The sequence below is a fragment of the Lolium rigidum genome, chromosome 7 (genome assembly GCF_022539505.1).
Source record: "Lolium rigidum isolate FL_2022 chromosome 7, APGP_CSIRO_Lrig_0.1, whole genome shotgun sequence".
NCBI lineage: Eukaryota > Viridiplantae > Streptophyta > Magnoliopsida > Poales > Poaceae > Lolium > Lolium rigidum.
In genome coordinates this window covers 18,832,073-18,844,813 of record NC_061514.1, presented here as the reverse complement: position 1 = coordinate 18,844,813, position 12,741 = coordinate 18,832,073, and the positions used below count along the sequence as shown (strand labels likewise).

Genomic DNA, 12,741 nt, shown 5'->3' with positions numbered 1-12,741 from the left:
ATTGTCACATCACTGATTATTCAACGCTCGTTTCCTCTTGCTTTCTGATTAACGAGAGCGATGCTTCCTGACCCAGTTAGCCCGTCCCCTACGGCATATACAGTCTTCAAACACGAATCTGCAATAAGTAGGCACCTTTTCCTTCCAGGTACCAAAGATTATGCCACAAGATCAATGGCGGTGCCGTTCCTTCCAGAAAAGCAAAGATATGCACCAGTATTGTGGCCATAACACTCCAGCTTATAGTGGCCACATTAGCAGCTCCAGCCTTGCCTGGTTGCCCACAAAACCAAAGATCTGTCCGTTGGTAGTCTCAGCAAGAGGAACTATCCTCAATTCTCCAATTAGTATGTTCTGAGATGATGATTTTGATCTCTTCTTCCCGTCGAGGGCTGGTTGGCGCCGCTGGAGTACTCATGTTTCAGCTTCTGGTGGCGGCAGCACTGGCAGCTAGCCCAATAGCTTTGCCTGGCTGCCCGGAAACCTGTGGCGACATTGCCGTGCCATACCCTTTCGGCATCGGCCAAGGCTGCTTCCACGAGGGCTTTAATCTCACCTGCCAGAAGCAGCACAGGACGAAGCTGCTCTTAGGTGATGGCACAGAGGTGCTTGGTATCTCTTTGCCTAACGGCACGGTGCGGATTGATAGCAATGTTTTCCAATCAGCCTCTGCTAACTTCAACGGCACATGGTCCGGGCCACCAGCAACCAGCCCTTTCACGGTGTCAAGCAGATACAACTGGTTTGTGGCCTACGGGTGTAACATCGTTGCCCAGCTCATTCCATATGGAACCGCGGTCGGGAACGTCAGCATCTGCGCCTCCATGTGTTTGGACAGCGTGGAGGCTGCCAAGAGCCCAATGTGTTCAGGCATTGGCAGTTGTCGCGCGCCCATACCCTGGGATCTAACTTCATATGGTATCCAAGTCACACATATGGCCGTTCAAAAATATACAGTTGGAACATCTTCGAAACATACAGCTGCATTCATAGTGGATCGGGCCTGGTTCACTATATTTAAGAACAATATTGAGATAGATTCTGTTCCCATGTGTCAACATTGCGGCATTCGTAGTGTTCCGGCAGTTTTAGAGTGGTCATTGCATTCTAATTCGAGATGCCGAAGCTCAAACAGTTTCACCACCTATGATGTTGATGGCAATCATGGCCGGATACGCTGTAGTTGTACCCAAGGATATAAAGGAAATCCATACATTGCGGATGGATGCCAAGGTATTTGTTTCCGTGTCCTTGCATTCGTCATAATATGGCCACATCAGCTTAGAATGAATTTTAGGCTTGAGCGGTAATTTCTGCCCATAGAATAGTGCATGCAACAAGCGAAAACTATGTTCTTTGAGAGAATTTCTTATTTGACACTACTTTAAAATTGGGTTCCTTATTTGACACTCGAAAAGTTTTCCTTCCTTATTTGTCCTCATGTCAAAATTTCTTTCCCTATAGGACATCTCCGTTGCTCCAGGCTGGCCAGGATACGTAGACTCGTACGCACACATGTATATATGTGTGCGTGACTCCGTGACCGTGAGCCATGTGCAGCATCATACATATGCATGTAGAACTAGCGGGCGTTTAACAGAGAAGGTTAGGCAGGCACGAATAAATCACGTCAAACAATGGCACATAATGCATTAGGGGTAAAAGCATCTTTTTATGTTGCTATATAACACCATCAGTGCTTAAAATGAACTGGAGTGTCATATAAGGAAACAAAAATTGAAATGGGGTCAAATAAGGAAGAAAAACTTTTTCAGTGTCAAATAAGGAATCAAGTTTTGATGTAGTGTCAAATAAGGAATTCTCTCATGTTCTGTTGCTGTATGAAATGCCTCCTCTTTTCAATTCCTTTGTCTCTACTTCAGATATTGACGAGTGCCAGGAGCCAGATGTTTATCCATGCCTGCACGGAACCTGCACCAATATGCCAGGGACATACCGATGCTCAGCAAAGAATAGTACCAGGAGTCTCTCAGGTATAAATACAGTGCTCTCACTTGATATGTGGCTTTGCTTAGTTGTAATTAAGGACCACAGAGATATGTTAATTACCTGTTGTGTAGTAGTACTAGACTATTATGACTATAGAAAGTGTACTCCTGCATTCTTTGGCTTTGAAATAAGATGTATTAATATTGAAAGCATCAGTCTGTTGACCATTCATAAATGGAAGGCAACACGTAAGAACAAAAATAGTACAGAATGTTATGTGCTTCATAATAGTTAACAATGTGCCGCTGAACTGAAACAAAGGTATAGCTGAGTAGTTCCAAACTTTTAGTTGAAAACAGAAGCTTGAATACTTTAAATTCATACGACACTGGAAGGCAACACGTAAGAACAAAAATAGTACAGAATGTTATGTGCTTCATAATAGTAAACAATGTGCCGCTGAACTGAAACAAAGGTATAGCTGAGTAGTTCCAAACTTTTAGTTGAAAACAGAAGCTTGAATACTTTAAATTCATACGACATATCATGTATTATTTCTCTGCAGGTTTAATCACCGGAATTGCAATTAGTGCTGGTTTTGGCCTACTGTTTTCATTTCTGGGTGTTGCCAAAATCACCAATAAGCTCAAACAACGAAGAGCTAAGAAGTTGAGACAGAAGTTCTTTAATAAAAACCATGGACTGCTCCTACAACAGCTAATCTCTTCAAACAAAGATATAGCAGAGAGAACGAGAATTTTCAGCTTGCAAGAGCTAGATCACGCAACCAACAAATTTGACCATAATCGCATCCTTGGCGGCGGTGGCCATGGTACAGTGTATAAAGGCATCTTATCTGATCAACATGTTGTGGCCATCAAGAAGGCTAATATTGTCGTTCAAAGGGAAATTGACCAGTTCATCAATGAGGTTGTCATACTTTCACAAACAAACCATAGGAATGTGGTGAAGCTCTTTGGCTGTTGCCTCGAGACAGAAGTTCCTCTACTAGTTTATGAGTTCATATCAAATGGAACTCTGTCTTTTCATCTCCATGGCCAAAGTGAGAATCCTTTGTCATGGAAAGATAGGTTGAGGATTTCTTTGGAAACTGCAAGGGCTATTGCATATCTACACTCTGCTGCTTCCATATCAGTATACCATAGAGATATCAAATGTGCAAACATACTTCTTACTGATACTTTAACAGCAAAAGTATCAGATTTTGGAGCTTCAAGGTCAATTGCAATAGATGACACAGGAATACTTACAGCTGTCCAAGGAACCTATGGTTACCTTGATCCAGAATACTACTACACTAGTCGGCTCACAGAAAAGAGCGATGTTTACAGCTTTGGTGTGATCCTTGCAGAGCTACTGACAAGGGTGACACCAGTTTTTTCTTCTCATTCGTCAGAATGCACAAGCCTAGCATCACATTTTGTGTCACTTGTAAGAGAAAATCGCTTGTTAGATATTCTAGACATACAAATTGTTGAGGAGGGAGGGACTGAAGATGCCGTGGTCGTTGCAAGACTTGCAGAATCATGCTTAAATTTAAAAGGTGAAGAAAGGCCTACAATGAGGCAAGTGGAGACAACACTTGAAGATGTGCAGAACTCAAAAGTCCATCTCAGTTGTCAGAGTACAAGAGTGAACCAGAATGCTATGAATGATCAGTCATACAAGGGAAGTGAAGGTGGCGAAGGAACTAGACTGTACAGCTTGGAAAAGGAGTTCATCCAATCATCCGAAATTCCAAGATGATTTGTCAAGTGAAGTGTTGTGTATTATTAGTTTGGGTGCTACACTGCAAATCCAAAAGTTATGAAGTCTGAATTATGACAATGCCTATGCTGATGGGCCATGTAGAACCAAGTATGTGAAAGTAAATAAGTGAGTTCAATTACAATTGCTACTGTTAAATCATCTAGTTCTTAACAGGGAAGTTCAAAGCTTTGCGGGAAACTCATGTTGCCAAGAATATACACATTGTGCATACTTCACATTCAAGCACCTAATTTCCATCACACACATGTGAATGGCACAGAAGATAGCTACAGACAAACTTGTGAACTGCTTTCTTGCAGGGACTTCTGATTAGAAGGCAATGGTAATTTAGCATTGCGATCAGATGATCAAAATAACATTCGGCAAAACCACTCTAAGGTGTTGCCATCTTGGCAAATCCAGAAAGTGAAGCGATTGCTTCCCCGGTTGTTAAATACAGGCAATCCGGTCTGAAATGATCTTGTGCACTGTTGGCCCGTTGTATTTTCTCCATGACCTCTCCAGTTGGATTCACAAGTACAAGCTGCGAAGGTAGAAAAAAGGTAACTTTGCTGTATAAGTAGACAGCTTGTGAACAAGAAATATGAACTTTTCATATGTATGATTTTGGGTATACCTCTAGACCACGTTTCTCTGTTGTTTTCTTTAGGTCAATGAGGAACGCTATGCCACTTGTGTCAATTGCAGGGACAGCTGAAGAAATGAACAATGCATGATGTGTCAGTGAAAATGGTACTGAAAGTATTGAAGTTATGACAAACATCATCATCATCAAATATGACTATATCATTTTTAAGGAATCACAGAATGGCCTGATCTAATAAATTCTTAGTTCCAGGTAGGAAAATGTACTCTTACAAAGCTATCTGTTACAAACATGCTATCAAATTACTCAGAAAAAAAATGCTTTCAGCTACTAGTAGAAAGTTAACACTGAAGTACATCCATACTGTTTACCGAGCTTGAGTTTAAAAAATAAGAATGCTAAACTGTGAAGCGAACGATTTTTTCGTGGAATTTACAAACCTGATAGGTCCAAGATTACGAAATGGAGTTCTGTTTGTTTATTCCCTGAAGAACTTTCATCCTCTATCCATCTCTTTGTCCTACAAATGAAAATATTTCATGGCAACTTGTTCCTCAGCTTTGCTTCAGCATTTCGTTTTAGTGTTAGCAGTTTTTTACCTTTCATTCAGGTAGTTGGTGTTTGCAAAGTTTATAGGAGCCTCAACTGTCAGTATCAAGAACCCAGGAACTCTTTGAGCCTCCTTATACTGATGGAGGTTCCGGTAAATATCTGTTCCCTTAATGTTCCCCTGAATCATCATCCTTGGCCTTGTGATTTGCATCAATACCCTAAATATAGATATACCAACCTGCAAATTTGACAATTTCAGTAACCAAGCAATTAAACTAGCAACTTCCTGTACTAAAGAAACAACAATATATCGGTTTTACAGAACCAGTATTATATTATTATTTTTATGGAATCAGCTTTATATCTCGGCAATAATTATGGTGGTTACCGCAATCGCGAGGCCTTCTTGGACCGAGATGAAGATGACACCAGCAAATGCGCACAAGCACACGAGGAAATCCATCTTGTCCATCTTCCAGATGTGGTATGCAGCAGGGAGGTCGATCAGGCCAATGACGGCAGCAATTATGATTGCTCCAAGAACAACATTCGGGGTGTAGACGAACAATGGCATGAGGAACAACAGTGTGACCATGACTGTTAGTGCCATGATCACATTTGACATGGCGGTCTTGCAGCCGGCATTGTGGTTCACAGCAGAACGAGAAAATGCTCCTGGTGAAAATGAGGGAGATCTATTTTAGAAAGGAATGCAAGAAAACACTGAAGGTTTATTTTAGTCCAGAAATGTAGCTTGCCTGTTGTCACATAGCAAGATGTACATGAGCCTACAACGTTCATCAACCCAATGGCCATCATCTCTTTGTTGCCGTCCACCTGGTAGTCCTTGAGTGAAGCAAACGTCCTACCAACTGCTACTCCTTCCTGTCAGGTTGAAATTCAGGGCACACATCAGATCATCAGTGGCACTGACTATGAAAGTACATTGCAGCTAGTTCATTATAATTTGAAGCGTCCTAGAGTAGTAATTTTTTTCCTTTATTTTTTTTAATGCAATGTGAGGTCATAAATAGGATGATTCATTATATGCATACCGTAAGGGAGATGATTCCTGTGACGAGGCCAGTCTTCATGGTGAGGCCTAGATATGTCGGGTCGAAGATTAGTTTGTCCCACGAGGGGCGATTCAGGCCACACTTGAGCTGCCCAATCTGCGCAAAAAGATGCAAACATCTATTTTGCGATCATGTTGCATAACTAATATGAGTGGTAAACATATAAATACAGTTGTTCAGTTTTTGTTGAATTCTTACGATGCTGATGCCATGGTTCTGTGCTTTGAACAGGAAAACGAGCAGGGTGGATACGATGACGGATGCCAGGGGTGCGCACGCTGATATCCAGAAGAACTTTGGCCATCTGATGCTCTGTATAGATAAGCGAAGAAATTCAGACAAACCAGTACTGCTGTGGGTGTTAGAGTCCATAGTTGCAAAAGGGAAATAAATCTAATCTTATGCTCTGAAAATGGAATTTTCTCTGACAGTTTCAGAATACCCAAAACCACAGCAGGCAGAATGGCAGATATGTATACTTTGATTTAAAAGGGTTGCCATCAGCAGGTAAGAAAAAATTGTGGTCAGTATAGTAAGAAAAAATAGCAAAAGTACAGAACACTAGAACAGAGACCAGACTTGCCAGGTTGCAGAATTACTTGAATTGTGTCAACTTCTTCTTCCTTTTGGTTACATATAAAATCGTTTTGTGGAGGAATCAAGATCAATATGGCATAATCTGAAAACAAATATTGATGTGGCCTTGAGAGGCGCAACACTATTTGCCTAGATTAGTAGCTGCACTACTATGTCTGTCAGCAGAGCACCTGTAGGCTGTAGAATCAGTAATTCAGCCGTTTAGCTGTTGTCAAGAGTGTAGTTTCAGTTGACTAAACGTGGCGCTACTTGCTAGCTAGTTGGGGAAAAGAAAAGATATGGTGCAACGTCTCAGGGGTCTTGATCACGTATGACCAACTTGACCAGTCTTTATGGGTTTTTCCCATGGTCTCTTTTCTGAATACGACATTGACCGCCGCTACTTTTTTCCCCTGGTGATTGATTAACAAACAAACAGAAAGACTGCTCGTGGTGGTGGAGTCGTGGAGCAACCTGAAGAGAGAGGAGGCACACATCCTTCCATGGATGGTGAGATATGCATCGCCCATCATTGACACGACGATTCCTATGGTCGTGAATATATCTGTTAATCGGCTGGAACCTACTCGAGTTGTTCCTAGAGTTTTCTGCCGTGACAAGCTAGGCTAGCCGACTGATCGGCGTATATATACGGACAACGTAGAAGAAGACGGAAACTAAAGCGATGGCAAAAAAAAGTTTGGTATTTTTCGTGTAGGTATAGGTGGACGACGGTCAGCTGTAGACGACAAGAGTGGAATTCATGAAGAAGCGTACAGTAGGCGTGAGCGAGCAGACGGACTTACCACATGTCTGGCTGTGAGCAGGAGCACCAGGAAGCAGATTCCCATCAGGATCGTCTGCCACGACCACTGCACATACATACATACACGCACACGGACGCAAAGTTAGCTGATTGAGCACTGTGTGCATGGCGTTCAGGGTTTAAGCTAGGGATTGATGGCTGACCTCGTTGGTGTGCTGAAAGACGGAGGCCATGACGGGGACGATGCCCATCTGCGTGGTGAAGTGGACGATCCCCAGCAGCGCCTTAAGCTGCTGCAGCGACACGATCACCGCCGCGCCCGCCATGAACCCCACCAGCGTCGCCTTGGACAAGAAGTCGATGATGAAACCCAGCCTGAGGATGCCCAGCGAGGCCTGGACGACGCCGGCGAAGAGCGTGGAGGTGAAGGCCAGCTGCAGGAACAGCGTCGGCTCCGCCGACGGGCTCACCGCCTGCCGCAGCATGGACCCCATGATCAGCGACGCGATCGACACCGGGCCCACGGCCAGGTCCCGGGAGCTGCCCAGCACCGCGTACACCAGCGGCGGCACGAAGCTCGAATCTGCACATACGTACAAAACGACGTCAATGATCATCGTACGCTACACGTGGATGTGTACCGACAGAAATGGAAGGCGTGTGAGTGTTTGTATATACGTACAGAGGCCTATGATCGGAGGCAAGTTCGCCAACTTCGCGTAGCTAATGCCCTGCAGTGAGCACATACGAACACCGTTGGTCACGGGTTGTTGGTGGGAGATTGGTCATATATACGCAAGGTTCCAAATCAGCAGAGCTGCACAGCTGACCAGCTAGAAATTTCTTTTGGATGCATTTGAAAACTACGAACGTAAATCGGTGGTAAATGTACAAAATTCACAGCTCGAGTATCTTGAAATTACTGAGTGGGTGAGTAGTGCATGCCTGAGGGATGGCGAGGCTGGCAATGGTGAGGCCGGCGATGAGGTCGGACTTGAAGAGGGACAAGGAGTAGCCGGGCGCCCACTCCAGCACCGGGAACAGGTACTTCACCGCCAGCAGGAACTTGGCCCGCTGCGGCTGCCCCTTGAAGCTCCGGAACGGGTCGTCCGGGAAGAAGGTCTCCTTCACCTTCCCCTTCATCTTGCTCGCCGTGCTCTGCGCCGGCGGCGGCGCCACCTTGTGTACCACTCCCATGGCCCCCAGCCCCATCTCCGGCGCCCCGACTACCACGGCTTCCTTGGTCTGCCGGCTCTCGCTGCCATTGTGGCCGCCATAGGCACCGCTCATCCCCACCATGCGAGAGACTATTGGTTGTGCAACAGCTATCCACCTAGTAGTGTCGTCTGAGCTGATCAAGCCACTGCGCTGCGCTGCACGGGTGTGTCCGTATATGTATACGATGGGCCTAGCATCTCTCCGAGGCAGGCAGGTGTAGGAAGAGCCTAGTCGCTACCTACAAAAGAAGAAAAGGGGTACGCAACTAGAGGAAAAGAGTGAAGAATCAAGGGTGACATGAGAGGGGGTAGGGCCTTCGATCAATAATGCCACATATAAATCCGTAGTTTTCCTCCTGGATGGGATCCGTAGATTTGATACCACCACCATCCTTGTGATGGGGAAATATACACCATCTTTTGCTTTACCATGCAATTCAAATGATCTCATGTATATGCTTGCAGCGACACATACACTCCCTCTGTTCTCGAATACATGTCATGCATGTCAGTCTAGCGTTTTTGTATGAAAGTGACTATTTCTCGGTTTATCGGGAAATATTTTTTTCATGAATGTGTGTCATTCAACTTGACATATTTCATAAATTACATCTCATTGTACGATTTATGCTTCTCCATTTATTATTTGTAATGATATTTTTTATTTTATTATTATTATTATTATAGACATGATTCAGGCTAAGAAAGATAAATAGACTACATCCCATCATCCCAGTTTACAACAATTAGTGTGAGGATGGTAGTCAAAGATCTAGAAAGTAGAAAGGGAGATGCCCATCTGGATCGATGAAAATCTACGAATTTGAAATGTTAAAAAAATATTTTGTTTTAACCATTTTAGTGCAAGAATACATTGAGACGTTGAGTCTTGAAGTTTTACAGCTTTTCATGGCTGACTCATTAATTGTATGTGAAAAGTCACTTAGAGCTTATTGAGTACCGTGCGCCAACTAATATTTAATTCTTCCGTCAACAACTAATGATGCGGAGGAGAGAATAATTTAAAAAAATACACTTTGTTAAGAGTAAGATGTACTCTTAATAAAATTTAGGCTAAATTTGAACTTATTGGTTGTATGCATTGTTGCATTTAATGGCATCTCCGCGTGTAGTGTTAGTTTAAGAGGCACCATAATGTAGACATGAGCAGCAAGGCTTTGAGAGCCCACCCCAAAACCCTCCTTTTAAAATAGCTCATTAAAAACAAATGTTATAATTTATATGTATATTTTAAATTAATTAATTCATTATTTAAAATACATAATTAGATCATGTTTAAGCTTTTCTTTTTGGACCAGGTTTTGTAAAACCTGACCCAAAACCCGGCATGGCTCTAGCTATGCCTAGGGTCACCCTATTTTATAAATAAGTTTACTATCCAATTTAAATGATGTCTAGGGACCGGAAATTCAACAACTGACATAAAGGAATATTCTGAGTAAGAATTATCACTACTTGAAAGTACTTATGCCATGTCTTGTTTGATGATTATGATGATGTGCTTTGAAAACTTGATGGTCTCAGTTTTATGTATCCCATGGTAGTTACTTTGGTTTCTCTATACCTAGTTTGGAACTAGATGGATATTATTTTTCTCCTATTATCTTCTCAATATTAGAATGGCAGTACTCCCGATTGTTTTCTTTAGGATAAAATTTATTGTTCTTGAAATTTTTCTGTAATGTACATATGGCTTCAACTTAAGAAGTTGGCTTCTAGTTGTACCATGGTATGAACAAGAAGCCATGCTAGAGGCCCAACTACGCCCCCAATCTACCACAAAAATAACCTATTGAGTATGGGCATTATCGGTAATATATGTGGCATGCTCATTATCTGAAAATAAAAAGTCGGGTCGCACATACAAGATAATAGCACTCTTGTTGGTTAGACCCAGTGGTGGAGGGTGCCAGCTAAACTAGGAGGGATAATTGCTCAGCTTGTAGTGTTAGCCTGGGTTCAATAAGAAATATGTCTCATGTTGGCCAATATTTCTCAACTTTTATGGGCTAAATAACCAGGGTTTACTGGAAGACCGGGCCACAACCCGGGATGGTCTCCAAGACCCTCCGCCAGTGGTTAGACCTAACTTCAAAAAACTAAGAACACTACAATCGAACTGAATGATCACATCTTAAATATTTCCCCCGAGTCACTTTGTTTCTCATTTGCACATTCAAGAAATCCTTGCAAACATCAGACAAGATGTAAAATTATGAGCATAGTCAAAACATTGATGGTGTTGTTGAATGTTTAGCGTTGTAGTCACTTCAACAAAAAAAAATATATTCAGTGACAAAAGGGCCTCATGACAAATTTCAAACCGTCACAGATAGGCCTTAATAGGTGACGGTTTTCCCTTGGCATCCCGTACTTACAAATAATGCGTGAAAGTTTGGTTTATCATCATTGGCAAAATGTCACACATTACCCTTCCTGATGGGTTGCCCTCCTATGTCATATTACGTGACGAATTAAGACTATGGGGCATCTAAATTTTCATTTAATATTATGAAGGGCCACTTGTCAAGAAAATAAATATGTTTCGCAATTTTTAATATCATGTAGGACCACTTTTAGATAAAGAAATAATTTTCAAGAAATTATGGCTAGTAGTTTTCAAACCTGCAACCTTACAAGTATGAGGGTTTAATATTTTGAAAAAACATAACTACAACAAGTTGTCAATCCATCAAGTAAAATTGTCAACATTCTTATCCTTCACCCTATGCAGATGCAAGGTGGCTTCATGGATGAATTGTGTACCCCAAGATCCAAAGGAAGGTCTAATATTTTCAAAAATGACTCCATTCCTTAATTTGTTTCCAAATATGCAAGCTGGCAAGAATAAATAGCTCCGTGAAGAAAGGTTTGGAAAAATAATTTCTCGCTATGATAAACATCTAAGAAATATTATCTTTCCGAAGTCCAATCAATATACAAATATGATCAAATTCACCTACTAAAGTTTAAGTCAGAAATAAGATGAATCTAGTCTCCAGTTTGGTGTGTGGAGCACAACACACATGTGAACACATTTGTGACATTCCCATTGCGTCTTCTCAACATATCTCTTGTGTTAAGTCCGTCATTAATGAGCAACCATGCAAAAAAAAACTTTTATTCTTAGCAATATCTTGCTCTTCCATATCCATGAATATATCCTACTTGTAGAAATATGCATGAAGAAATTCTTGTAAAAAAGATGAGCAGTATAAACTCCATCTTTCCAAATAGTCTTCAACACATCCTTTCCTGAGTCCTCCAACTGAATCGTGGCCAAGAACATTTGCATTTGATTATACTCATCAAAAGCCTGCTGAGATAATGCTAAATAGAGTGTGGCCATGTCTTCACACTCAACTGCTTCCTTAACAGATAATGAAGTATCCAAAGCAAAAAAATGTATTCGTTGGAATTCCTTAGAAGGCATAATTTTATTCGAAGTGCCATCCCAAAAAAGAATAGAGTCACCTTTTCCAGCTATAGCAGTACAAATGGATCTGTATTCATCAGCCAGGTTCATGATATCTCTCCACCGTAAAGAGACACATAAATTTGTGGCTTGAGGTACTCCATTAGGGTAATACTTCCAAACTAATTTCACCCCAGGGATATCTTTCTTATTATAGAATTTATGCAAATGCTTCATGAGAAAACCCTCATTTTGTTTCTTAAAATCTAGAATACCAAAACACCATTTTCCTTAGGCTTGCAAATCATATCCCAAGATGCTAGAGATTTTCCTTTTGAATTGGACTTTTCGTCACTCCAGAAGAAATGCCTTATGATTATGTTTAACTGAGTAACAATGCCAGGTGGGATATCGAGGGTCATAGGAAAATATGGGCATAGAGCTAAGGCAAGATTTGATCAGTTGTAAACATCAACCATAGGCCAAGAAGGTGGAGGTAGAAACAAGTATTCTTTAAAGTCTATCCACTAGAGCATTGGTTTTGTAGTTCCCAATGGTCCGTAGTCCCAATATATGAAAAGCATATACTGAACTATATAACCAAATTCTTGTGCTAACAGAGCCACTTGGTCAACAAATATGTTAATAGGAAGTAAACAAGATTTGTACGTGATAATTGACATATAATCATGTGTATTTGCTGAAATTCTGCAAGGCTTCTTTGAGAATTTATAATTGCATCCTATCAGCGTGCATTATGAGAAGAGTGTCATAAACATATTGTAATATTG

The 12,741-nt window shown here is 41.7% G+C and overlaps 2 protein-coding genes across 2 annotated transcripts; one reads left to right on the top strand and one right to left on the bottom strand.

The window, feature by feature from the left end:
* The first annotated feature begins 359 nt into the window (after positions 1 to 359).
* Positions 360 to 3,794, top strand: LOC124677985 (wall-associated receptor kinase-like 8). Its single transcript, XM_047213919.1, has 3 exons — positions 360 to 1,233; positions 1,884 to 1,994; positions 2,516 to 3,794. The coding sequence occupies exons 1-3, from the start codon at positions 360 to 362 to the stop codon at positions 3,715 to 3,717; spliced, it is 2,187 nt and encodes a 728-aa protein (XP_047069875.1). The 3' UTR covers positions 3,718 to 3,794.
* A 142-nt stretch (positions 3,795 to 3,936) lies between these two features.
* On the bottom strand, positions 3,937 to 8,729 carry LOC124677986 (probable sulfate transporter 3.3). Its single transcript, XM_047213920.1, has 12 exons — positions 8,243 to 8,729; positions 7,980 to 8,028; positions 7,501 to 7,880; positions 7,338 to 7,403; positions 6,154 to 6,267; positions 5,935 to 6,051; positions 5,638 to 5,764; positions 5,268 to 5,554; positions 4,927 to 5,117; positions 4,768 to 4,847; positions 4,358 to 4,434; positions 3,937 to 4,264 (listed from the first exon to the last, which is right to left on the bottom strand). The coding sequence occupies exons 1-12, from the start codon at positions 8,594 to 8,596 to the stop codon at positions 4,115 to 4,117; spliced, it is 1,992 nt and encodes a 663-aa protein (XP_047069876.1). The 5' UTR covers positions 8,597 to 8,729; the 3' UTR covers positions 3,937 to 4,114.
* Positions 8,730 to 12,741: the final 4,012 nt, after the last annotated feature.

Excerpts from the sequence above, each read along its gene's own strand:
- LOC124677985 (XM_047213919.1), top strand. The coding sequence starts at position 360 with ATGATGATTTTGATCTCTTCTTCCCGTCGAGGGCTGGTTGGCGCCGCT. Across the intron at positions 1,234-1,883 it reads CATTGCGGATGGATGCCAAG|ATATTGACGAGTGCCAGGAG; the intron begins GTATTTGTTTCC and ends TCTCTACTTCAG. Across the intron at positions 1,995-2,515 it reads TAGTACCAGGAGTCTCTCAG|GTTTAATCACCGGAATTGCA; the intron begins GTATAAATACAG and ends ATTTCTCTGCAG.
- LOC124677986 (XM_047213920.1), bottom strand. The coding sequence starts at position 8,596 with ATGGTGGGGATGAGCGGTGCCTATGGCGGCCACAATGGCAGCGAGAGC. Across the intron at positions 7,881-7,979 it reads GCCTCCGATCATAGGCCTCT|ATTCGAGCTTCGTGCCGCCG; the intron begins GTACGTATATAC and ends ACGTATGTGCAG. Across the intron at positions 5,555-5,637 it reads ATCTTGCTATGTGACAACAG|GAGCATTTTCTCGTTCTGCT; the intron begins GCAAGCTACATT and ends CATTTTCACCAG.